Source organism: Schistocerca gregaria, chromosome 9, assembly GCF_023897955.1.
Source record: "Schistocerca gregaria isolate iqSchGreg1 chromosome 9, iqSchGreg1.2, whole genome shotgun sequence".
In the NCBI taxonomy this organism is placed as follows: domain Eukaryota; kingdom Metazoa; phylum Arthropoda; class Insecta; order Orthoptera; family Acrididae; genus Schistocerca; species Schistocerca gregaria.
In genome coordinates, this window is record NC_064928.1 from 245375525 (window position 1) to 245401444 (window position 25920).

The following is a 25920-nucleotide window of genomic DNA, read 5'->3' on the forward strand; positions in this document are numbered from 1 at the left end:
ACGCAACGACGTGACAGGGCATTGCTTCATCCATAAAACAGTGCTCCACACCCTCACACTGGTCCAGACTTCGTGATACGGGACTTAGTGCGCGTACAGGAGGCTTACTTCACAGCAGCGCGCAAAACACAGCACAGAAGTCGTGCGTCTGTGGTTGCTTCATCGTCAACGCAGAAACCAGCAGCGATAAGTGTTTGCCTGGGAGGTAGGCAGCCAACCCTACCACAGTGCGCGCCTTGTGGACGGACATCCCGGAGACTACTAAAGAAACAGGTGTGCAAAACTAAGGTAGTACTGTACCACGAATAACGAGCCCATTTAAGTCTTTCTTAAACGTACCGATTGATAACAGGCTATTTTTTTTTAACCTATCAGGTGGTGGAGAGGTTCATCGACCTTACGTACTCCCATGGTAGTTTCGACAGCAGACATTGCTTCGTTCAGTATTGCCAGATGTAAATTGATGAGGTACTGACAGACATACATTTGACGTACTACGTGCGGCTATAAAGTAACAGGACTATTGCTGTAAAACATTTTATTTCGAAGTAATACATATTTAGTCATTGGCACCCTCAATATACTCCCCTCCTCCACCCCTCCATGCTCCATGCGAATTTTCCATTCTGTGAGCTCCTTGATGATACGCGTTTTTCCTTTTAATGCAGGTTTGATCTTGGGAACAGATAAGTCACATGGAAATAGGTCAGGCGAATAAAGTGAGTGGTCTGACGATGGGCTGCAGTACTCAGTTACAAACCTTGTAACACAAAACGCAGTACGCGCCGGTGCGTCGTCTTGAAGCACACCCATGACACATTCTTCCACAATTCGTATCTTGTTTTCTTATCTTTCACACGGATTTGAGCAAGAACCTCAAGGTCATAACTTAGATTAATGGTCTGACCTTCAAGAATGCAGTGAAGATACACAGTTCCATGAATAATGAAAAAACCAATCATTTTCGCTTTGTGTCTTGATTTGCTCATTCGAAGTTACTTCGCTCTCGGTAAAATTGGGCCCCTTCAATGCATGGATAGGGGCATAGTTTTTGGATCATATGTGGAAAACGAAGATTTTTCACTTGTTATTTAGAAGAAATTCATTTTTTAGAACAAATTATGATGATTTTGAGTGGTATTGAAAGTGATAGTACGAACAATTTTCACGAGCTCTTGTTTGTTGGATCCTAAAAATTTTCGACATCAGTTGTGTCATGTGAGATCAATTATGTAAGACATGTCTACACAATTTTGTCAGTACCTACAGTTGCAGTAATTGATCACATATTCAGTCGACGGTCAGATCGAATCAGATTACCTACGTTTTCGGTACTTTCCGTTTTTGATGTTGACGGGCGTCCCAGGCATGAGTCATCTTCAACGTCTTCTTGGCCGTGTTAGAATCGCTTGTTCGCATACGTCATAGACTGTCTTTGCCGTACGCTTCTTCTAGTAAAAGATAGGTTTCAGTAGCAGTTTTTCCAAGTTTCATCTAAAACTTCACGAAAGGTCGTTGGTGTATTATTACACTTGTCATTTTTCCGACAAAACAAAATAACAACTTTTACACAAAATGAGGCCACGGCCGGAATGATCTGTCTACAGACATCATAGGTGCCACAACAGACTGAGAAGGTTTCACGATTCCTTGCCATATGCGTTCTCATTCTGTGACAGCGTCAGTGGCATTAATCAGGTGGTGAAGTGATACACAGCGAAGCGATAAAAGTGACGGGATACCTCTTCATATCGTGCCGGACCTCCTCTAGTCCGCTGCAGCGCGGCGGCTCGACGAGTCGCCGGAAGTCCCCTGCAGAAATACTGTGCTGCCTCTACAGCCGTGCGCAAACGCGGAAGTGTTGCCAGTACACGATGTCGTGCGCGAAACGACGTCTCAGTTGCGTGTGATGAGTGTTCGATGTATTCGTGCCTGGCGACGTGGGTGGCCAAATCACCTGCTCGAATTGTCCAGAATGTCGCTCAAAGCAGTCGCGAACAATTGTGGCCCGGCGATATGGCGCATTGTCATCCATACACTTTCCACAGTTTTTTGGGAACATGGAGTCCTTGAACAGCTGAAAATGGCCTCCAAGTATCCGAACATAACCATTTTCAGTCAATCATCGCTTCAGTTGGACCGGAGGACCCACGGCATTTCACGTAAACGCAGCCCACACCGTTATGGAGCCACCACCAGCTCGCACAGTGCCTTGTTGACGACTTGGGTCCGTAGCTCCTTAGGGTCTGCGTCACACTCGAACCCTACTATAAGCTCTTACCATCTGAAATCGCGATTCGTGTGATCAGGCCACAGTGTTTCGTTTGTCTACGTCCACCCGAGATGGTCATGAGCCCTGGAGAGGCGCTGCAGGCGATGTCGTGCTGTTAGCAAAGGCACTCGCGTCGGTCGTCTGCTGCCACAGACCACTAACACCACATTTCGTCGCACTGTGCCAAAGGATACGTTCGTCGTACGTCGCACACTGATTTATGCGGTTATTTCACGCAGTGTCTGGCACCACTGACAACTCTAATCAAACGCCGCTGCTCTCGGTCGTTAAGTGAAGGCCGTTGGCCACTGCGTTGTCCGCGGTGAGAGGTAGTGCTGGAAATTTGTTATTCTGCGCATACTGTCGACACTGTGAATCTCGGATTATTGAGTTCCCTAACAATTTCCGAAATGGAATGTCGCATTCGTCGAACTTCAACTTCCATTCCGCGCTCGAAGTCTGTTAATTGCCATCGTGCGGCCATAGTCAGGTCGGAAATCTTTTCATATGAATCAACTGAGCACAAATGACAGCTCCGCCAATGCACTGCCCTTTCATATCTGGTGTACGCGATAGAACAGACATCTGCATGGTTTTTGTAATTTCAGTGTACACTGAGTCTTTGAACATAATAAAATTAATGGGCGAAACGGAACGAGCAGAGGTGCCCGTGAGAGTCTACCCAAAGGAGAGCACATGGGTGATGGTTAGGTAGGTAGGTATGCAGGTGGACGGTACTCACCCCAGACGCCGAGCAGCGTGGGCAGCTGCATGCCGTAGCTGAAGAGCCAGCAGAAGGCGATCATGGCGGCGATCCAGTGGCGCCGGTAGATGCGGCCGTACCATCCGTGGTGCGCGATCATTATGTACCTGCAACACGCCGCAGCGCCGTCACCCACCTGTGCACACTTCCCACCGCTCAGCACTGTGCTCCTGCCTCCCGTGGTTACGTATCTCCCACCATTATGTACCTGCCGTTATTGTGTATGTTGCAATCTCAAGTATTACACACCTGTGATCAGTGTCTCCTGCCGTCATTATGTAGGGGCCATCACTACGTACCTGGTCTCACTATGTACCTCTGTCCATTATGTACATCAGATCATTATGCAGTTACCACCCTTATGTACCTACCATTCTACGTGTCTTTGGCCATTATTCACGTCAGATCGCCATGTACTTTCCGTCATTAAGTACCTGCCATCACTATATGCCTGTTACAACTATGTACCTGTCTGTATTGTGACTCTGCCATTACAGCTATCCCTGTGTACCTTTGGGCATTATGAACATCAGATGATTATGTGCTTGTTATGACGCATGTGCCATCATTATGTACCTGAGAGCATTATTTATATTAGATCAATATTTGCCTCATATTATTATTTACCCAAGATCGTTATTTACCAGATTTCATTATTTACCAGATTTCATTATTTACCAGATTTCACTATTTACCAGATTTCATTATTTACCAGATTTCATTATTTACCAGATTTCATTATTTACCAGATTTCATTATTTACCAGATTTCATTATTTACCAGATTTCATTATTTACCTGTGACACTTATTTACCTGTGACACTTATTTACCTGTGGTACTTATTTACATCAGATACTTATTTACCTGAAATCATTATTTATTTGAGATCATTATTTATTTGAGATCATTATTTATTTGACATCATTATTTATTTGACATCATTATTTATTTGAGATCATTATTTATTTGAGATCATTATTTATTTGAGATCATTATTTATTTGAGATCATAATTCAGGGAAAATTATAATTTACCTGACACCATAATTTATCTGAGATCATTACTTGCGTGATACTATCTATGTGAGATCATCATATTTATGGGACCATCGTGTATTTGAGATCATTGTATCCGTGAGATGATTGTGTACCTGATATTGTTGTATAAATGTGACCAAAAACAGTGCTTGGCAGAACAGGGTGAAACTTAGCCATAATATTCGTATAGTTCACATTCAATACCATCGAGATATGTTATGAAAAGCCTTGTGAATAGTGCAATGCAGGACTCAAAAAATGAATACAAGCAGGACATCTTTCCCACGCCAGCGAAAGTCGTCGAAGTGGGTGAGGGAACATAGTTGAGACACTGACCTGTTGATGGTGATCATGGCGATGGAGAGCAGCGAGACGCCCACGTTGCCATAGCGCATCAGCGGGAACAGCTGGCAAAGTTGGTCGCCGTGCACCCACGTGCCCGACACGAAGCGCGACGCGCTGAACGGCAGCACCAGCGCGCAGAACACCAGGTCCGCCACGCACAGGCTGCGAGCAGAGGCGCAGCAAGTCAGCAGTGGAGCCGGGCGGTGTCAGGAGCAAAGAGGGAGTTAGACAGGGGTGAGGAGGCGGCGGAAATGAAGAGGAAGAGTGAGGGGCAGGAGGGGTGAAAGCATGAGAGACAAAGAAGACAGAGAGGTGAGTGAGGTGGAGAAATGGGAAGAAGAGTGAGAGAGAAAGAGGAGGTGAAAGAGATACAAAGAGAGAGAGAGAGAGAGAGAGATTAAACTACAAAGTCAGCACCCCGTAAAACAGGAGATGTAACAAAGTATTGAGTCTGGCCATAGTGGGCCACCTGAAACACGTTGCAAGCTGATTTCAAGGCTAAATATGAGTTAGACAGCTGCTTTGCAATGACTCAGATAATTTGCTATCTCATCATAATAATTAATGATTCCGTGTGACTCAATTACCCTTTGAATTGCACGCCACTTTGACGACTTGCGTGTGCCCAACATACCCAGCAATCTAATCGCCATAGGGAACCTGGAAATCATGGAATACGAACCACAGATCGTTCTTGGCGAATCTTCATATCATTGAGAGGTGAATACTAGGTTAAGGCAGACAGGAAAACATTTTTGGACTTATGGGGATTCGATCCTGCGACATTCCGGTTTACCACGAGGCTCGGCAAGGAATTTCCTGCTTTGACGTTTACAGATAGGGCAAAACAACGGAAGAAATGGGAACATTCTCATTTAATTATCAGCTACGAAAGTGTACAAGTCTCGAACCAAACTGACAGCTATCACTTACTCAATTAGTAAATACAGTCCACTAAAATAATACTGTCTGTTTTCGCAGTTTCTCCTCAGCACTTCAATTCCGTACTGTTGTTCTGCTCCTTAAGAGTCCTCATATTTTCGTTGTCATTAACTGAAATAAATACATCAGAAGACTGTTCGGGAGAAAATCGACTGAAATTTAGCTGGTTTTGATAAATTCATATTTTCAGCGAATGATCACACATTTTGCTTAAAAGTGTGACATTTAGCTTAAATCTGAAATACTCCCATCCAAAAGATGATCTGAAGGGACCTGCCTCGACTGCATTCACTTCGGGTAGTGGGATAGCGGCGATCAAGAATGCGTCCAGTGCAACCGGAAGATTTGTCTCATGTATTATGCTACAATGCTTGCTCTCCAGTTTTAGCCCACCTCCGGTAGCTAATTAATGAGGTTGAAAATATTAAAACGTAACAGGGCAGAGTATCTAATTGAGGGTTTTCTTAACGACAGCTAATACGCTGACACTGTCATCAGTAAATCTGTATCTGTGGACTGGACACCAGTCCGATTTATAAATCTCTTTCCTTACTCAGTCCATGAATAATACAGAATGTGTCAAAAAGAATCACGATTTGGCACGTCTATATTTCTGAAACTAATAAATATATAAAATAATTTTTTTGTGAACTGCGAACTCCAATTTTTTTTACACTTTTTCATATTTGTTCAATCTACGCCTTTGAGACGCACGGCGTACGCCAATACCGTATTCAAATTGTTCCCACAATCCAGCGAACAAGTCTTGAGTTACAGTTTCCACAGCTGCTGTTATGCAATGTTTCAGTTCATTGGTTGTTGTTTGTAACAGAGGGACATCGTCTTTTATAAACTCCCACAAGAGATAATCACGTACAGTCAGGTCCAGTGATACTGGAGGCCAGTAATGTAAGGCTGAATCATTTGGTTCAGTGCGATCGATCCATCGTTTAGTAATCCTTTGATTTAAAAATTCCCTCACTTCCAGATGCCAGTGTTGTGATTCCCCATACTGTTGGTAAATGGTTCAAATGGTTCTGAGCACTATGCGACTTAACATATGTGGTCATCAGTCGCCTAGAACTTAGAACTAATTAAACCTAACTAACCTAAGGACATCACACACATCCATGCCCGAGGCAGGATTCGAACCTACGACCGGCGCAGTCGCACGGCGCCGGACTGAGCGCCTAGAACCGCGAGACCACCGCGGCCTGTTGGTAAATGAAGTCGTTCGAATCAGTCTACAGCTAAGGAGAAAGAAAGTTCTCAAGCATATCGAGATACGTACCTTCTGTAACAGTGTTCTCGGCAAAGAGAAATGGACTATACACCTTTTCCCCTTGAAACTGCACAAAATACATTAAATTTTGGAGAGTCCCTCTCATGTTGTACAACTTCATATGGTTGTGCTGTACCCCATTTGTCGTTATGACGGTTCACCTTTCCATTTAAATAGAATGTTGCGTCGTTACTAAACACTAAGCGTGGAAGAAAACTGTCGTCATCCATCTTCCCAAAAACGAAATTACAGAACTCCACACGTTGTTGTTTGCCACCTTCACGAAGAGTTTGCAGTACCTGAGTTTTCTATGGTTTCATGTGTAAACGTCGACGCAACACACGCCAGAAGGAGTTCGGGAGCATGTTGAGCTGTTGAGCTGAACGGGTTTCTGCGAACTCCTTATGGAACTATGGCGAATGCGTTCGACGTCTGTCTCAGACACTCGGGGACGGCCCGGCGATTTGTCTTTACACAAACAATCTGTTTCTCGGAATTGTTCATGCCGTCGTCTAATGCTCAATGCTGTAGGAGAGTCCACACCATAGCTGGTACGAAAGTCACGCTGAAGAGTTGTTAGTGACCCGCAGTGCGCAAAACGCTTTCTCTAGTCTTCGTACCATTTTTAGTAGAACTGAAGCGAGCACACACTGCTGCTACCTAGCGGGAACCACGTGAAACTCGAGCGTTTGCTCTTTCGAACAGTACGTTGTTTACGCACATATCTCAAATAACATAACTACTATGATTTTTTTAAAAATCGGATGATTCTTTTTTATACACCTTTTATTTTGCGAGTGTTGTCTGGAGTAAAAGGATAGAGGCGATTCAGAAATGTATCGCTGAGACGAAAGAATCAAGGAAATAAAAGACCAGTACTCTAATAGACTAAATACACTGCATGACAGAAAAGTGAAGTTCCTGCAAGAGGAGGAGAAAACTAAATGAAACTTCAGGGTTAGTTATTTCAATGATGAGAAAGTATTTAATAGGAACTTGGCAGCATGAGCGCATGCATCAGTATAGCGTCACACCATATTTGGACTGCATCATGCCTGCACTGATTCTGTTGCGAAGGGTGTCAAATGGTCTGTAATATCTCGGATATTGGCTCTGGGACGGAGTTCACGTCTCGGTTGGCTCCTCATATATTCTCTCTGGGCCAGATTTGGGGATCTTGTTGGCCACGGACATACCTCAAAATCGCGCAGATGGTTCATAGAGACACGTGGCACAGGTGGATGAGCGTTATCCTGTTGGAAAATGGCAACACCATACTGTCAGTTGAGGCTCCATGACGCCTGAGACGTATCGCTGAGGCGTCAGAGTTCCCTGAGTCATTACTGGTCGTGAGCTGACGACATACCCGCTGGCTCCCCATATCATGACGCCAGGACTAACACCCGCTGCGGCTCTCACTGCCACACTGGCCGACGCGATGTGTGTGTGTGGGGGGGGGGGGGGGGGGGGTGTTTGTAGTTTACGGGCGCTCAACGACAACCTTAACAGCTCACTTACATGTTTTAAAAGGAAATAATGTGGAGCAAATGGCTATAAATGTTGTCACACAGAAAGGAGTAAACTTACAAAATAATACTCACTCACTCACCGACTACTTCCTCACTCGCTTTTGCCCACAGAGGTACTCTTCTTCTCACACGCCGTAACACAACGGGGAAAGGTGCTGCTTATTGCTGAACACGATGCGACGCCATTCATTAGCAGTCCATGCTTTCCGGTCGTGGGACGCCTCCAAACGCAGCTGTTTGTGTTGTGACGTTAACGGCAGCCTATGGATGGGACGGAAACTCCCTACTTCAAAAATTGAAGAAATACAGCCTCGACCGCAATAAGACATTTATTTCCTTATACGTTGGTTACTGGGAAACGGTCTTGCCTCAGTGGATACACCGGTTCCCGTGAGATCACCGAAGTTAAGCGCTGTCGGACGTGGTCGGCACTTGGATGGGTGACCATCCAGGCCACCGGGGTGCACTCAGCCTCGTGATGCCAATTGAGGAGCTACTCGACCGAACAGTAGCGGCTTCGGTCAAGAATACCATCATAACGACCGGGAGAGCGGTGTGCTGACCCCACGCCCCTCCTATCCGTATCCTCCATTGAGGATGACACGGCGGTTGGATGGTCCCGGTAGGCCACTCGTGGCCTGAAGACAGAGTGCTTTATACATTGATTACTGGTTGTGGTTAGAGTGTGGCCATCTTCAGACCATTTATATCATTATGTTAGGTGGCGGCTGTGAACGGAGCTAGTGTTAATACTCCACCGTGAAACATTTCTTTTTATCTGCAAAATAAACTTAAGCCCCAAAAAACTATAATGATTCATGTGAACCTACGTAATAAACAATTTATTTTTGTATTAATTCCGTGTATCGTGTTTTAATCGTCTTATAATGTAAAATTGTAATAATTCTTAAATGTGGAGAGCATAAAGATGTTAAAATTAGCAAAAAGAGCAATTGTATTTTTTAATTTGCAAATAATGCGTCAGACGCAGCGCAAGCGGCGTCAACAATCAAATGTTATGCGATCAGCCGCGCCGGAAAGGAGCTCAGCGAAGTCTCTCGAACATTTTTCCACGAAACAGGCTTCCGGAACAGGAAGAGACTGAGGGAAAATGACAGTAGAGTTGCCTTCAGTTGTCTGATTGTATATAAACACGAACGGCGTCTGCCTCGCTCTCTCCTGAGGCCCGCTCTGTATTCGTTTCTCCCCTCTTGTCGATCGCTCTCTCGAACGATTTCGTAACAGGCAGTTGTACTTGAAAGATATTCTCAAGGTTTATAAAGTATTCATCTACTTAAAAGGTGAACATCAAGAAAAACAAAACAAGGATAAAGGAATGTAGACGAAATAAATCGGGTGATGCTGAGGGAATTAGATTAGGAAATTAGACGCTTAAAGTAGTAAATGAGTTTTGCTATTTGGGCAGCAAGATAACTGATGATGGTCGAAGTAGAGAGAATATAAAATGTAGACTGGCAATGGCAAGCAAAGCGTTTCTGAAGAAGAGAAATTTGTTATCATCGAATGTAGATTTAAGTATCAAGAAGTCGTTTCTGAAAGTATTTGTATGGAGAGTAGCCTTTGTATGGAAGTGAAACGTGGACGATAAATAGTTTGGACAAGAAGAGAATAGAAGCTTTCGAAATGTGGTGCTACAGAAGAATGCTGAAGATTAGATGGGTTGATCGCATAACTAATGAGGAGGTATCGAATAGAGTTGGGGAGAAGAGAAATTTCTGGCACAACTTGACTAGAAGAAGGGGTCGGTTGGTAGGAGATATTCTGAGGCATCAAGAGATCACCGATTTAGTATTGGAGGGCAGCGTGGAGGGTACAAATCGTCGAGGGAGACCAAGAGATGAATACACTAAGCAGATTCAGAAGGATGTTGGTTGCAGTAGGTACTGGGAGGTGATGAAGCTTGCACAGGGTAGAGTAGCATGGAGAGCTGCATCAAACCAGTCTCAGAACTGAAGACCACACCAACAGCAACTGTTTAAAAGTATCGTCAATATATGAACAAATGTTATTGTTTACCAATGTTTCATTTCGACAGCATTAACCTCACCTGCCAACTTTCCTATGTTTCAGCTAGGAGAAATGCAAAACTGCCGACACGTCGTTTGCTGGCCGCTGCCGAACATCACTGATGTTCGAATTTGTAGCATCCACTCGTGGCTCGCTGAGATCTGTTAAGCCGATGTGTAAACCCAGTTTGCGGGCAGCTCTTCTGTGCATAACGCGTAGTGTTAATGATCGGCATACGGCCAAGAAACGATGTGCGCCGACAGGTCACTCCGCGGTATCAAAGCAGGTTAGACGAAATCTTGAATTCTTAATTTTCTGTCCCTCTTAGTGGTAAATTTATCTGTACCGCGTATTTAACGTTTTTTTTTTACTTGGCTGCTTCTTTTAACTAACGGCCCTCCAGTTAATTTCCTCTTAAGAAAATTTATTTTTCGATTACCACTGTAAAGCGCCATACGAAATAGAGAAAACTTTCTTTTTCAAAATAATAATTCGCACCTTACAGTTACAGTTGACGTTCGTGGAGTCCTAACCGCAGCTCCGTTCACCGTCGCCTCCTGCCAACATGGTACAAATGATCTGAATATTGTCTCATTCTAATCGAACCCGGTAATACTGCAAGGAGTGTCTTATTGCGGTCGATACTGTTTATAATACATTTTTAAAGTACTTTTACCAAGATCGCTGTTTCTTCACGAGAAATGTTCTCAAAACTTTGTAATTTCCTAGTCCGGGAGCTGTTATTTTCCACCGAAGGTGAGGGATGACACAGGATGTTCTTGGACGGCAGGCGCAAATGTGAGTGTTTTACGATGCGGCCGGAGCACAATATTACAGTTCTCCCTCCGCCTCTGATGGTCGGATGTGGTGACTGGGCCTCTGAGGACGAGTATGCACGCTTCCGTGCAGTCCAACATCGGACCACTGTCACATTCGAATGCGTCACAAATGTGGAAATTGCACGATTCGCGCAATAAGGTCTGTCTTCAAATCCTGCCAGATGATAACGCTCTCTCTTACGAGTACGCAGCATCTCCGTATCCTTCAGTGTGATCACACAACATGTGACGCTGTTCACACCCCACACGTACAGTGCCTGGCCCGGCAGCAGCACTAAACAAGAACAACGCTGATGCGCTCTGATGGCCGCTTCACCTCTCACAGAGACTTCCGACTCTGATATCTACATTCACGGGTAGTGTGTACATCTACTAAGTCACACTTATACCCTACCATGTCTTGTGGTAACTTTAACCCCTTCTGTCATCCACTGCGTTATCTTTTGTGCGACAACGAGGCAATGAAATGATGACGGCAGAAAAATCGCAGAGTGAACTTCGAAAAAACTCCAAACAGCCAGAGTCACTAGTAAGTATTTAGTTCAACGTTGATAAGACTACGTTACGATCTTCGTATTTGTCAGGACAGAACGAGATTGACAGGACAATAATTTTACAAAAGTTGTAACGAAATACAGTTGGCGAGTCCAAAGTTACATACTTTCAACTTCACAGTTCGTATCATCTCCGCCATCAACCCTTTGTATCGCGTCATATCGCAAGTGTATCTGCAACGATCATGGAACAGAAAAATAAAAAAAAGCTTCATTGTTTGCTATAGCGCCTCACAGAACGTTAGGATGTTCCAGTTATATGTTATTAAGACTGTTTTAGGACTTCCATTCAATATCAGAAGAATTATGAAAGTGTTTGGACAATACCACTCAAGTCCCTGATGGGATTTGGGCAACGGAAAAGAATGACGACTACGTTGAAAGCCTTTTTAATTATTATTTTAACAAATTCTTGTTATTGTACAGCTTTCTTAATTAATGCGATAACAATTCTCAGGACTGTATAAATGCGCCTTGCCTCACGTAAGAACCAACTGTAAATTTCACTTGCCGGTGTGGCCGAGCGGTTGTAGGCGCTTCAGTCTGGAACCGCGCGACCGCTACGGTCGCAGGTTCGAATCCTGCCTCGGCCATGGATGTGTGTGATGTCGTTAGGTTAGTTAGGTTTAAGTAGATCTAAGTTCTAGGGGACTGATGACCTCAGATGTTAAGTCCCAAGTGCTCAGAGCCATTTTTTAAATTCTACTTCTGCAGTGCCACCTGGCGAACTTACGGCGCAGTGTTACGTTTCCTTGACATCGTAGTGTATATTCAGCTGTGGTATGAGCAGGAACGCTGGTAGCTGGCGCATTAATCTTACGTTTTGTATACAGAATTATTTTGATTACGTAATTTGGATGTTCATTGTGTTCCACGATCCTTACAGATATGTTAGTGATATGACACGATACAACCGGCAGGTGGCGAATAGCGTATGAATTGAAAAGTTGAAGCTATGTAATTTTATAATATGTATGGAATTCCAACCATGTTTCGTTACATTTTTTGTAAAATTATCATCATGTGAATGTAGTTCCGTCCGTATAGATCCGAGGGTGGTGACATAGCCTTACGGAAACCGGTCATCTAAGTAAATACTTCGTAGCAATCTTGCCTGTTTGAAGTTTTTCCGAAGTTCATTATACCATATATCATCTCCATTCTGGCACTGTCAGGAATGAAATGAAGAGAAATTAGAGCTGATACGGAAGTTTGCCGACTGGCATTCTTCCCACGAGTGAGTCGCGAATGGAACAGGGGAGGACAAACAGATGCTGGCAGCATGAGGGCCGAGTATGGCTGTTCATATACACTACCGGAGAACAGTTAGCACACCTGCAAAGAGGACGTCGATTTGATCTGGTGACGGCATATGGCACCTGGAGAGTAGCAGGAGAACTGATAATGGTTTCAAAGTCGTCAGCCACAGCTACCAGGGCGCCATCTCTGCCTACCCTTCGACAGGGAGTGGTCACAGCCAGAAGGCTCAGAGCGGCGCAGACGTGTGAAGCAAGCAGGCAACCGTAATACGGAGATGGTCTCGTGCTTCCTACAGCCAAATGAACGATTTTGAAAGGGGTCAAATTGTGGCCTTCCGAGTGACGGGATGCACTTTTCCCAGAATTGCCACACGAGTTCGACGTGGTGCGTCAGCTGTACTACGATGCTATCAGTGGTCAGGTGCGTGAACATTCTCACACCCGCGGACGAGGTTGCGGTAGTCAAAGCAGCACAGACGGCCTCCACGAGTGCCGTATTGTGAGGGCAGCAGTGGCAGGTCGTACAGCTACCAAAGCACAGGTAAGGGGGCTTGTGAGCCCAGACGCGTCAACACGAGGTATTGACATCCGCTTCAAAATGGTTCAAATGGCTCTGAGCACTATGGGACTTAACATTTCAGGTCACCAGTCCCCTAGAACTTAGAACTACTTAAACCTAACTAACCTAAGGGCATCACACACATCCGTGCCCGAGGCAGGATTCGAACCTGCGACTGTAGCGGTTTCGCTGTTCCAGACTGAAGCGCCTAGAACCGATCGGCCACCACGGCCGGCTATTGACATCCCGTTATTAGCAGTGGGACTACGGGCACGCACAGCTCTGGCCCGCCTTCCACCCACGCCACGGCTTCAACGTGCGCGACTACATCCGAAGAGAGCTGTCTCGTGAAGAGCGTTCGGCGAAGACACATCGACCGACCAAAGGCCTTATGGTCTGCTGTTCGGTAAGCTACGATCCTTCACCTCTGGTGTTTCTGGAGGGGGCGCTAACGAGCGCTCGGTACGTGCAGAATGTCGTCAGACCCGTTCTTTTCAGTTCTTGCAACAGGAAGGTGGTGTGTGGTTCCAACAGGATAGCGCTCGTCCACATATTGCCCGTGAAACCCAGCGTGCTCTGCGAGACGTGCAGCAAGTTCCCTGGCAGGCACAGTATTCTGACTTGTCTCCTATCGAGAACGTGTGGGTACGATGAGACGAGGAGTGACTCGTGAACCAACAATTCTTACAGAACTACGTGAACGCGTGGAGCAGGCGTGGCGTGACGAATCCCAGGACAGTACTCGCCATCTGTACGATCGACTGGGTGTCAGAGTCAGCGCCTGCATTGCCACTCGTGGAGGCCAGGCCGTGTACTGATACGGATGTTTTAGCGTGGGCCGATACTTCTTACCTCAGAACCGCTTGTGCTATTGATCTGTGAATGTAATCATTTCACGTGCTGCTTATGCCCAGTAGCACCAGTAGAAGTCGAGTGAAATGGAAACCTCTGAAAGGGCGCACTAGCTTCCTCTCCGGCAATGTACACGACTGTGCGGCAGTCGGACGCAGCCGCCGCTGGTGTCGCCGCCCCACCGCTGTGCCTGCTTCGCCCGCGCTCTGCTCTGCCGTTTAGCGGACCGCTGCCGCGCCTTAATTGGCATCCACTTAAGAGTGGGCGTGCCGCCTTCATTAGCCGCTGGTGCAGCCCGGCAGCACGGCCCGGCGGATAATCGCCCTCAAGTGGCGGCCCGGCGTCTCGAGGTGCCTGGCGTGGGTGGAGGGGGGGGGGGGGAGGCGCTAACCGTCCACTGCCTCCTAGCCTGCTACTACACCTGACGCGGCGTGTGCGGTACGGTTCTGCAAGACTCGCCGTTTCATGTAAATCCGGTAATGTGTAACACACTCGATATCTTCAAAACCGCCGGCCGGTGTGGCCGGGGGGTTCTAGGCGCTTCAGTCTGGAACCGCGCGACCGCTGCGGTCGCAAGTTTGAATCCTGCCTCCGGCATGGATGTGTGTGATGTCCTTAGGTTAGTTAGGTTTAAGTAGTTTTAAGTTCTAGGGGACTGATGACCTCAGATGTTAAATCCCATAGTGCTCAGAGCCATTTGAGCCATATCTTCCAAACCGCTTCCTTCTCAACTTGAACCTAAAAATCTTACGTAATTAACCTTGGTTATGACATAACAGAACATACGTCATTTTCGGCCAATATGAAAAAACCGTCGAAATTATTTGTTCCTTTCGATATCGATCTTTTTACTTGTATTGACTTCATCAGCATCTTTCAGTTTGGAGTGGTTAAAATATTGGCAAATGATTTCTCTTTTCTAAATTACCGAAAACCTCCAATGCTTTAAGGGGGGACGTTCATATCCGGTGGTTACAATTAAACTTTCCCTATACAACACGTTTTAACACGGGGACTAATTACCGTACGCGTACCAAACTTGGTAGCATTAACGTCCAGAGTATGGGGTGCATGATTTGCAGTTCCAACTATGCGCACCAGCAGCCGTGATCAGTCATCGTGATTCATTCTCTCCCACACCGGACTAACTGCCGTCCACTCGTTGACGTGTCATCATGACCTTGGACGCAACGAGCAGGACATTATTGATCAAGCTCTATTATCAAAATGGCTAATGCTGTAGTTGTGCTTCAAGACTATTGCCGCCTGACAGGATTGCGGAAGCGTCCTCTTTTCCACGTGCTGTGAGGACCATGATGAACAACTTCGAATCAATTGGAGAACTGGGTCTCGCTCCGGGAAGAGTCGGACGACTCAACCACAGTTGGTTGACGAAATCGCTGTTGCTATGGCAGACAACGCTGCTCGCAATTCCCGATCGTCAGCCAGAGCGCGTGCTCTGTCACGAAAATTCAACATCCCCTGGCCGGTGCTTCGAAACACTCTAAAATGGTATCCGTACAAGATTCATATAAAAAATGTAGACTTTCACGGCCGGAAATATCATATCCATTGTAATTATCCGGGCTGTTATGCCGTGAGCGGATGATGAATTCTGTGTGAATTGCCAACTGGGTGATGGCAACGGCGATCGACGGCGACGGGCAGCGGCCAATTGCACTGACGTTTTCAAAACACGTGACGTCACGCCGCGACGCGGGAGCGCGTGGACACGGAATTTAGCGGCAGTCAGTAGCGAGCCAGTGGGTGTGTCGGACCTTTCACCGAGCTACGGACGCCCTTGAAGATGTCTCCGGCAGTCGGAGACGACACGCTGGGAATTGACCGACCACGGCATAACAGCCCGGATAATTATAATGGACAAGATCCATATCGTACAGCAGCCTGCGCCACAGGACGCACGTCGACTTGTTGACTTCCATCTCCACTTTCTGGCGTGTACTGAAGTTCACGACGGCTGGCCCTGGACTATCATATGGGCAAACGAAGCTCATTTTTCTCAGACGGGTGAGGCGAGGGCAAAGAATTTCAGAGTGTGGGGATCTTCACATCCAGTCACTGTGCATGAAGTTCCTCTCTATGGTGAACATGTTACCGTATGGTGTGGCTTCAGGCCTACGTTCATCATTGGTTCATACTTTTTCGAACAGGTTGGCGCTCAAGGACCAAAGACGTGCAGTGTGACTGCCAGCGTTTCTCCGACATGCTTCGCCAGCATGTCGTACCCGCCCTACAGGAGAGAGACGCATTGGGCTCAAAAGTTTTCATGCACGTAGGGGTACCACCGCACATCTCTCATGAAGTTCACCTGCTCCTTCGAAATACATTTGGAGGCGATCGAATTATCAACCAATCGTTTCCAACTGTTTCATCGGCTAGATCATCCGATCTCTCTCCGTTGTGGGGATACCTGAAGGACAGGCTTTACCAGGGGAACATTCACACATGCGCTGATCTGAAGCGTAGCATATCAAGAGAGGTAGCCAGCATACCTACGGATTGCTTCGTTCAGACTCTTCTGGGCACTGATGTGCACCATATTGAGCCCCTATTGTAGCAGTGATGGGACCGGTATGTAATGGTACGATGTACCGTAGCAGCACATTAAAAGTGCTTCAATTGAATTGACCCGGCCGGGGCGGCCAAGCGGTTAAAGGCGCTACAGTCTGGAACCGTGCGACCGCTACGGTCGCGGGTTCGAATCCTGCCTCGGGTATGGATGTGTGTGATGTCCTTAGGTTAGTTAGGTTTACGTAGTTCTAAGTTCTAGGGGACTGATGACCCCAGAATTTAAGTCCCATAGTGCTCAGAGCCATTTAAACTAATTGAATTGATTCTGCATTATTTCTCTTTCCCATGTCCTTGACAGTAATGCTACCAAATTTGGTCCTCGTACGGTAATTAGTTCCCGTGTTATAACGTGTTAAATAGGGAAAGATTAATTATAATCACGCGGTCCAATTGACCGAAAGTTTCCTTTGCAAATTATTTTTTATTTATTAGTAAAACTCAAGTTCCCAAAGTTTCAATAAAAAATACCATCTGAACGGCCTGAAAATAATTAAATATGTGACGCGATCTTCCTGCCACGCCCACTTTTGAAGCAACACTACAGTAACAGCTCGATGAACAGCGATTTGAAGGATTACTTTCAAGCAAACTTGCGCGTCGTGCATCTAGAAGGCTGCATTGGACACATTGAGAAGAGAATGGCCTTCTAGAGTGAGGAAGCTTGTCAGTGATATGAAGGGTAAAAATTTGGTAGATCGAAAGAGCATTGGTGGGCACTACAAACTCACAAAGATTTGATAGCGTATAATGGTAAGGCTGTCAGACGGAAACTATCCAGTGTAAGTGACATTAGAAATTCAGAATGGGCTACATATTTCCACATGGTGCCTACAGATGGACATCCCATTCACTGTCTGTGTCACATTAGCTGGTGCAAATATCTTCAGGCTCAGAGGTGTAACAACCGCTACATTCACAAGGAGAGGCTTCCAGATTGTATCCTGGATGTTGTCAAACCAAATTACATGTTTCTGTCAGATCCTGAACTACTAATCAATCCAAATGAGTCCATGAATTCACGCATACAATTGCTACAGTTGTTACAATTGCAATTTATGATGCAGATCTTGTACTTAATGTTGGGAACGTAGGAAAGATGAAAGTATTAGAGAGAATGAACTTCAAGACACGAAATTTCACACAATACATCTTGAGAAAAATAGATTCACAGCTTCTCTCTGTAGCTGAAAAATCAGTTGATGACCTGGTAAAGGAAAGACGACACGAAACAAGAAACCAGAAAAAATAACCTTGATGGGACAGAGAACCCTGATTACATTAGGTGCTGTGTAGTTCCTGCAATTTGTTTTTAATTGTTCTTTCATTTCTTGTACGGTAATAAAATCTCTGTTAACTTAAGCAATTATCTTTTCATAATGGCTACAAAACGACTATTTACGTTGGTGGGAAGAATGTATGAGTGGCGATATACCAGCTGACTTTCAGAAAAAAACATTATCCACATAATTCTGAAGATTGCAAGAGGTGATAAGTGCGAGAATTATTACACAATCAGCTTAACAGCTCTTGCATCCAAGTCGCTACAAGAATAACATACAGAAGATTGGAAAAGAAAATTGAGGGTATGTTAGATGACAATCAGTTTGGGTTTAGGGAAGGCAAAAGCACCAGAGAGGGATTTCTGACGTTGCAGTTGATAATGGAAGCGAGACTGAAGAAAAATCAAAGCACGTTCGTAGGATTTGTCGACCTTTAAAGAGCGTTCGACAATGTAATGTAGTGCAAAATGTTCGCAGCTCTGAGAAGAATAGGGATCAGCTATACGGAAAGACGTGTAATATACAATATTTATAAGAACGAAGAGGGAAGAATAAGGATGGAAGACCAAGATCGAACTGCCGGGATTAAAAATCGTGTAAGGCAGGGATGTAGTCTTTCGCCGCTACTGTCAAATTTGTACATCGAAGAAGCAATGAGGGAAATGAAAGGAAGGTTCTGCAGTGGAAATAAAATTCAGTGTGAGAAGATATCAGTGAAAAGATTAGCTGATGAAATTGCTATCCTGAGTGAATGTGAAGAAGAATTACATGACCCACTGAGTAGAACGAACAGTCTAATGAATACAGAACATGAACTGAGAGTAAATCGAAGAAAGACGAAAATGATGAGACGTAGCAGAAATGAGAACAGCGACAAATTTAACATCAGAGTTGATGGTCACAAAGTAGATGAAGTTATAGAATTCTGCTACCTAGGCAGCAAAATAACAAATGACGGACGGAGCAAGGAAGACATCAAAAGGAAACTAGAACTGTCAAAAAGTGGATTCCTGCCCAAGAAAAGTCTACTAGTATCAAACATGGGTCTTAATTTCAGCACGAAATTTCTGAGAATGTACGTTGGGAGCACAGCGTGGTATGCTAGTGAAACATGGAATGTGGGAGAACCGGAAGAGAATTGAAGTATTTGAGATGTGGTGCCACAAGAGAACGTAGAAAATTATGTGGACTAATAGAGTAAGGAAGGATGAGATTCTCCGCAGAATAGTCGAGGGAAGGAATATGTGGGAAAGACCGACAAGTAGGACAGGATGGTAGGACATCTGTGAAGACATCAGGGACTAACTTCACTGCACTAGAAGGGAGCTGTCGAGGGTAAAATCTGTAGAGGAAGACAGAGATTGGATTACATCCAGAAAATAGGGAAAACAAAGGTTGCGAGGGCTACTCTGAGATGAAGAGGAGGAGAATTCGTGGTGGGACGCATCAAACCAGACAGAAGACTGATGACTAAAAAAATGGGAATTTGTCTTAGGATGAGAGCACCGAGTGTTATAATGTGTCCAGTATTCCCGACTCGTGACAAATAAAGCAGAAACAGGTATTTTGAGACTTAATAAGAAAAATTCGTTGTGACTGTTGGACACACTATTGACTGACGGCGGGAAGAATTGGGCAACCTTCCCACGAACGTCAAGTTCACTGAGAGCTGGACAGGCAGCTACTGTACCAGCCTAGCCACGGTGTCCGCGTCAGTTGGTGGTCGCGCCAGCCTCTGCGTGTACACGAGCGCGACACTTTGTGGTTGCGAGCGACACAGTGTATTTATTGCGGGGTCGCTCCTCCGTTGCTTTTGTCTCTGGCAGAGGTCCAGCCGACCGCGGGAGATGAATCGCTGCCCCTCCCACGTCGTCGGCGCCATAATGCTTTACTGCAGGCGCTTTTTGTGCTCTGCTGACGACGATGTAATCCGCAGTCGCCAAAACATCTGTTTCCAAACACGCACGCGCGGCTGCAGCGCTAACAGATCAGCCCCTCCAGGTACATCTTCCTCGTGCGGCGAGTACGGGACATATAATTAATAAACAATCAAATCTACGTCTACATGACTACTCTCCACTTGACACTTGAGAGCGTGGCACACTTTTCCTAAATGGAGTTATATGCGGCCTGCAGCATGTAACTAGATTAGAGGAAACGTAGATGCCAGCCAAAGTCGAATAACTGCAAGAAACCAATTGAGCGCTTATCTACGTCAAATAACAAGCCCCCGTGAACTGTTTTATAATCTACAAATATCTCATATCAAAACAAAGCTATATCATTCTGGATTCCGTTAAAGATGTCATAAAGTAAAAGGCGTAAAGCGTTTGGTCCGCAGCTCGTCGTATAGGGGCTAGCGTTGCTGCCCATGGAACACGGGGTCCCGGGCTCGATTCCCAGCCGGGTGGTTAGCGACTTTCTCTACCCAGGGACTACGTGTTTGTGTAGTCCTCATCATTATCATCATCTTTCGTGATAGTGGCTACATTGGATTGCGTAAAATATCTGAGTGTGTAAAAATTGGGACTTGGTAGGGGCGCTGATGATCGCCCAATTGAGCGCCCCACCAACCAATCATCATCATCAGTAACGCGTTTGGAACAAGGTAAATACATTGGAGCAAGACAAAAGCGGTTTTTATTCATAAAAACCATTTGTCTAGCATTCCACTCTTGAACAGGGCGTGGGAAAAACGTACACTTAAATCTGTCTGTACGAACTCTGATTTTGTTATTTTATTACGATGATCGGTCCTCTCTATGCAGGAGGACATTAACAAAATAATTTCGCATGCGGTGGAGAAAGTTGGCGATTCAAATTTGTTTGAAATAAAAAGCTTATGTTTTAACGACTGCCATCCTAACTCGTGTATCACACCCATGACACTCGCTCCCTATTTGCGGCAATAAAAAACGATCTGCTTATCTTTCGACTGTGCTATGTCCTCCCTCGATTTTTTCTGCTGCGTGCCCCACACCGCACAGCAGTACTCCACAACAGGATGGAGAAATGTAGTGTTGGCAATCTCTTTAGTAGACCTGTTGCATCCAGTAAATCGTGTTCGTTGGTTCCTGTCCCCCACAACATTATCTATGTGATTGTTCCAGCTTTAGTTGTTCGTAATTCTAGTCTCTAAGTATTTACTTGAATTGACACTCTTCAAATTTATGTGATTTATTATGTAACCAATATTTAACGGATTCGTTTTAGCGCTCATGTGGATGACCCCACACCTTTCATTATTTAGAGACAGTAGCCACTTTTCGTCCATACCGATATCGTGTCTGTTTCGCAGTTGGTTTTGGCCTCACATTGGGTTTACCAGACTATAAATGACGGTATGATATGTAAACAATCTAAGAGGGCTGCTCAGATTGTATCCTCAATCATTTATGGAGATTAGGAACAGCCGTGCGGCTATAACGCTTCCTTGTGAAATGCCAGGTATCAGTTCTGTATCACGGGATGACTTTGCGTCGATTACTACGAACTGTGTCCCCCTCTGACAGGAAATCACGAATCCAGTGGCAAAACAGACAAGATACTCCACGGCCACTCGATTTAATTAGAAGCCGTTTGTTAGAAACGGTGTGAAAAAGTCTTCTGGAGGTCCAGCAGTATACAGTCACTTTGAGATACCTTATCGAAAGCACTCATCACTTCGTGTGAACAAGACTTGAGAGCGTGGCATACTTTTCGTAAATAGAGTTATATGAGACCTGCAGGGTGCAACTAGATTAGAGGAAACGTAGATGCCTGCCAAAGTCGAATAACTGCAAGAGTCGTATTTTCTGAATCCGTTGTTTACACAGAAAAAAATAAGCTATCGGAACATGATTTATTACCGGTTGTATTCCGTGGCCATTTCTTACCATAGACTGCGCTGCAACCTTCAGTTGTTGAATCACAAAAGGTCTGGGACTGTAGCGGAAATACATCTCTACCCTACAAGCCACATAATAGTACGTGTCGCAGCATACTTTGTGTACAACTGTCCGTTAGCCATTTTTCCTGTTTCAGTCGAGACTGGTTGCGGGAACAACGATTGTCGGCAGGAGTCCGTTGCGAGCTCGAAGCTGTGTAATTTTACATTCACCGACTTTCCGCGAAGTGTCCTTGGGAGAAAGGCCCATGCAGGGCGTTCTTCAGGTTACACCACAAATAGCCCGTATTGCTGGTTTTTTGTTGTAGGGAAACTTTAGCGTGGCTTGGTGAGTTACACCACACTCTTTGCAATTTAATGGGAGGGACTGACACAAAGATTATGCAAAAACTGTAAGCCGAATGAGATGAATTAGAAAACAATTGTATAATGATCTAATACAGTATTAGTGCTGTGCTGCTTTACACAGTCACGCCGATTAAATACATCGACAGAAAAAAATTGCAACAACACGACATAATTAATTTAGAGCAATGAAATTTCGGGAATACATTTGTCTAGCTAACATATTTAAGTGATCAACATTGCAAAATCACAGGTCAATGTATGCGGGAGATAAGCCATTGGAAATGTGAAACGCCGGTACATTAGTAGCAGACGCAACATCGAGAATGTTGTATGCAACCATGCAAATGGGAATGCGTTGTCTTGCAGAGCTGTCGGGGGTCTGGGGTTCGACGCCTGTCGCACTTGTTACAGTGCAATTCCCTGATTCTGGAACCACCTTCGCGCTGCTTTGGTGCAGAGGGGATTCGCGAGTGCGGCATTCAGTTCTGCAGTGACTTTTGCACCTGTCGTCGTCTTACTTTTTGTCACAACCCCCTTGAATCATAGTCTCTCACAATGAGGCACCACACAACCTCGACAGCGTTGTGACTTTTCGGGTCATGTTCTACAGCTTTCCCTGCACTCGGTACAACTCGTCGATACGGTGCTTTCTGAAACAGCCCAACCGTTCGGATCCTTTGATTACCGTATGAACACCGACAATTATGCCACGTTTCAACACATTTACCTCCGACATAATGGACTCAAAATTACACAGTACGTTACTGACACTTACAACATATTGAGAACACAGCACAAATGCCGTTCTTGGTCAAATACTACAGGGCAGCCTTCAGGCTCTTCTGGAATCTGCATTTGTATATGTGGTGTCTGTTCTTTCGGACATGTGCGAAACAGCAGGCACAATTTAGATCCCGCGGCCGCTATAAATACGTCGAGACACAAAGGAATTAATGACCTCTTTTCGATTTGCAGCTTCTGGTATTGGCCGTGTTTGCAGTTAAAATTTGTTTTTGGATGTGAGATCCGCCAGTTACGCAAAACACCGTTTTCTCAGTACCCAAACATGCTACTTCGGCACCACTGTGCCATCATCAGTGGGTTTTCGTTTTTATTTATTCTGAAATATGAACATTTTTGTTAATTGATTAATATAAAAATGCACATAGTTTTATAATCATTTAGCAAAAATGTTCATATTGCAGAATAAATAAAAACGGAAACCCACTGATGATGGCACAGTGGTGCCGAAACATGTTTGGGTACTGATAAAAACGGTGTTTTGCGTAACTGGCGGACCTCACATCCAGAAAAAGTAATTAACGACTTTAGCTGCCAGTGGGCATTGACTTAAATCAGTGGGGAAAAGTTGAAAATCTGTGCCGGACCTGGTTTTCTAACTGGGGCCTCCCGGTTACTAGGCAGAGCGCTGACCAGTGCGCCATCCGGACACAGCGGTCATCGCAGCTGCACGGACTGCCAGCGCGCCTCCCGGCAGACACAAATCCTCAACTTACCCACACACTAGTGATGCAGTGCAGACTGCCCACTATCCACATTACTCGCATTTCGCCGATCACTGTAGGAGTTAGAGCGTAGAGTGCATTCGCACTAAAGTGACCAACTGTCAACCTCTCCTTAACTATATACGTGGTGTGTATTCTTTCGGACATGTCTCACCTTAATTGTATATGTGGTGCCTGTTCTCCCGCGCACGTCCGAAAGAAAAAAAACACCACATGTACGCTACTGGAAAACGAAAAAAGAACAACCTGACACTAGCCACTAAGGCATGCCATAGTTGCACTGGGCAGTACGAGAGTGCGGTTAATGCGACAATCAAACGCGGAGCACTGCAGACAAGCCACGAACTGCGTTTTCAGCCGTGGAATGTTGAAAGCTTAACAGTGGTTGTTCACCTCCACAGCCAGTAGCAGGCAGTTTGTAGTGGCACACGGAGCTCGTCTCTGTCTGCAATATACACTACTGGCCATTAAAATTGCTACACCACGGAGACGACGAGCTACAGACGCGAAATTTAACCGACAGGAAGAAGATGCTGTGGTATGCAAATGATTAGCTTCTCAGAGCATTCACACAAGGTTGGCGCCGGTGGCGACACCTACAACGTGCCGACATGAGGGAAGTTTGCAACCGATTTCTCATACACTAACAGTTGACCGGCGTTGCCTGGTGAAACGATGTTGTGATGCCTCGTGTAAGGAGGAGAAATCCGTAATAACAGTTCGACGACGTTTGCAGCAGCATGGACTATCAGCTCGGAGACCATGGCTGCGGTCACCCTTGATGCTGCATCACAGACAGGAGCGCCTGCAATAGAGTACTCAACGACGAACCTGGGTGCACGAATGGCAAAACGTCATTTTTTCGTGTGAATGCAGGTTCTGTTTGCCGACCGATGTGGCCGAGTGGTTCTAGGCAGGTTCCAATCCTGCGTCGGGCATGGATGTGTGTGATGTCCTTAGGTTAGTTAGGTTTAAGTAGTTTTAAGGTCTAGGGGACAGATGAGCTCAGATGTTAAGTCCCATATTGCTCAGAGCCATTTGAACCATTTTTTGAACCAGGTTGTGTTTACAGCATCATGATGGTCGCATCCGTGTTTGGCGACATCGCGGTGAACGCACATTGGAAGCGTGTACTCGTCATCGGCATACTGGCTTATCACCCCGCGTGATGGTATGGGGTGCCATTGGTTACACGTCTCGGTCAACGCTTGTTCCCACTGACGACACTTTGTACAGTGGATGTTACATTTCAGATGTGTTACGACCCGTGGCTCTACCCTTCATTTGATCCCTGCGAAACCCTACATTTCAGCAGGATAATGCACGATCGCATGTTGCAGGTCCTGTACTGGCCTTTCCGGATACAGAAAATGTTCGACTGCTGCCCTGGCCAGCACGTTCTCCAGCTCTCTCACCAACTGAAAACGTCTGGTCAGTCGTGGCCAAGCAACTGGCTCGTCACAATATGCCAGTCACTAATCTTGATGAAGTGTGGTATTGTGTTGAAGCTGCATGTACAGTTGTACCTGTACACGCCGATATTACGGCCAGAGGTAGTTGTTCTGGGTACTGATTTCTCAGCATATATGCACCCAAATAGCGTGAAAATGTAATCACATGTCAGTTCTAGTATAATATATTTTTCCAGTGAATACCCGTTTATCATCTGCATTTCTTCTTGGTGTAGAAGTTTTAATGGTCAGTAGTGTAGTTACCAAGCGGCAACAGCGTGTACACGAACCGTTTCTGAAGGAGTTTGAAGGAGGTCTGCGGGAGTTAAGGCAGTCATACTGCATGTGGTGAGAGGTCTCTACAATGCATCGATGTTTTCACCAGCCGTCAGCAGAAGGAGCACGTGTCCTTCAGCCTGGGTCCAGACAGCGGCGATGCATTAATGCGAGCCTAGACCATCGCAGTCTACGAAGTGCCGTATGGGACCGCACCGCGACTTCACAAAAAATTAGGAACTCCGTGTTCTGCGATTATCAGCGATGGGTATTCACTACAGTCTCCGCCCAGGACGCGT

At 45.5% G+C, this 25920-nt stretch overlaps 1 protein-coding gene across 4 annotated transcripts in view; it reads right to left on the bottom strand.

The window, feature by feature from the left end:
- Positions 1-25920, bottom strand: part of LOC126291658 (G-protein coupled receptor moody-like) — a 467186-nt gene that overhangs the window by 58086 nt on the left and 383180 nt on the right. For all 4 annotated transcript variants that reach the window (XM_049985232.1, XM_049985233.1, XM_049985234.1 and 1 more), the window contains 2 exons: positions 4410-4580; positions 3015-3142 (listed from right to left, as the gene is read on the bottom strand). In XM_049985232.1, coding sequence (XP_049841189.1) covers positions 3015-3142; positions 4410-4580 — 299 coding nt within the window. The remainder of the gene's footprint in view (positions 1-3014; positions 3143-4409; positions 4581-25920) is intronic.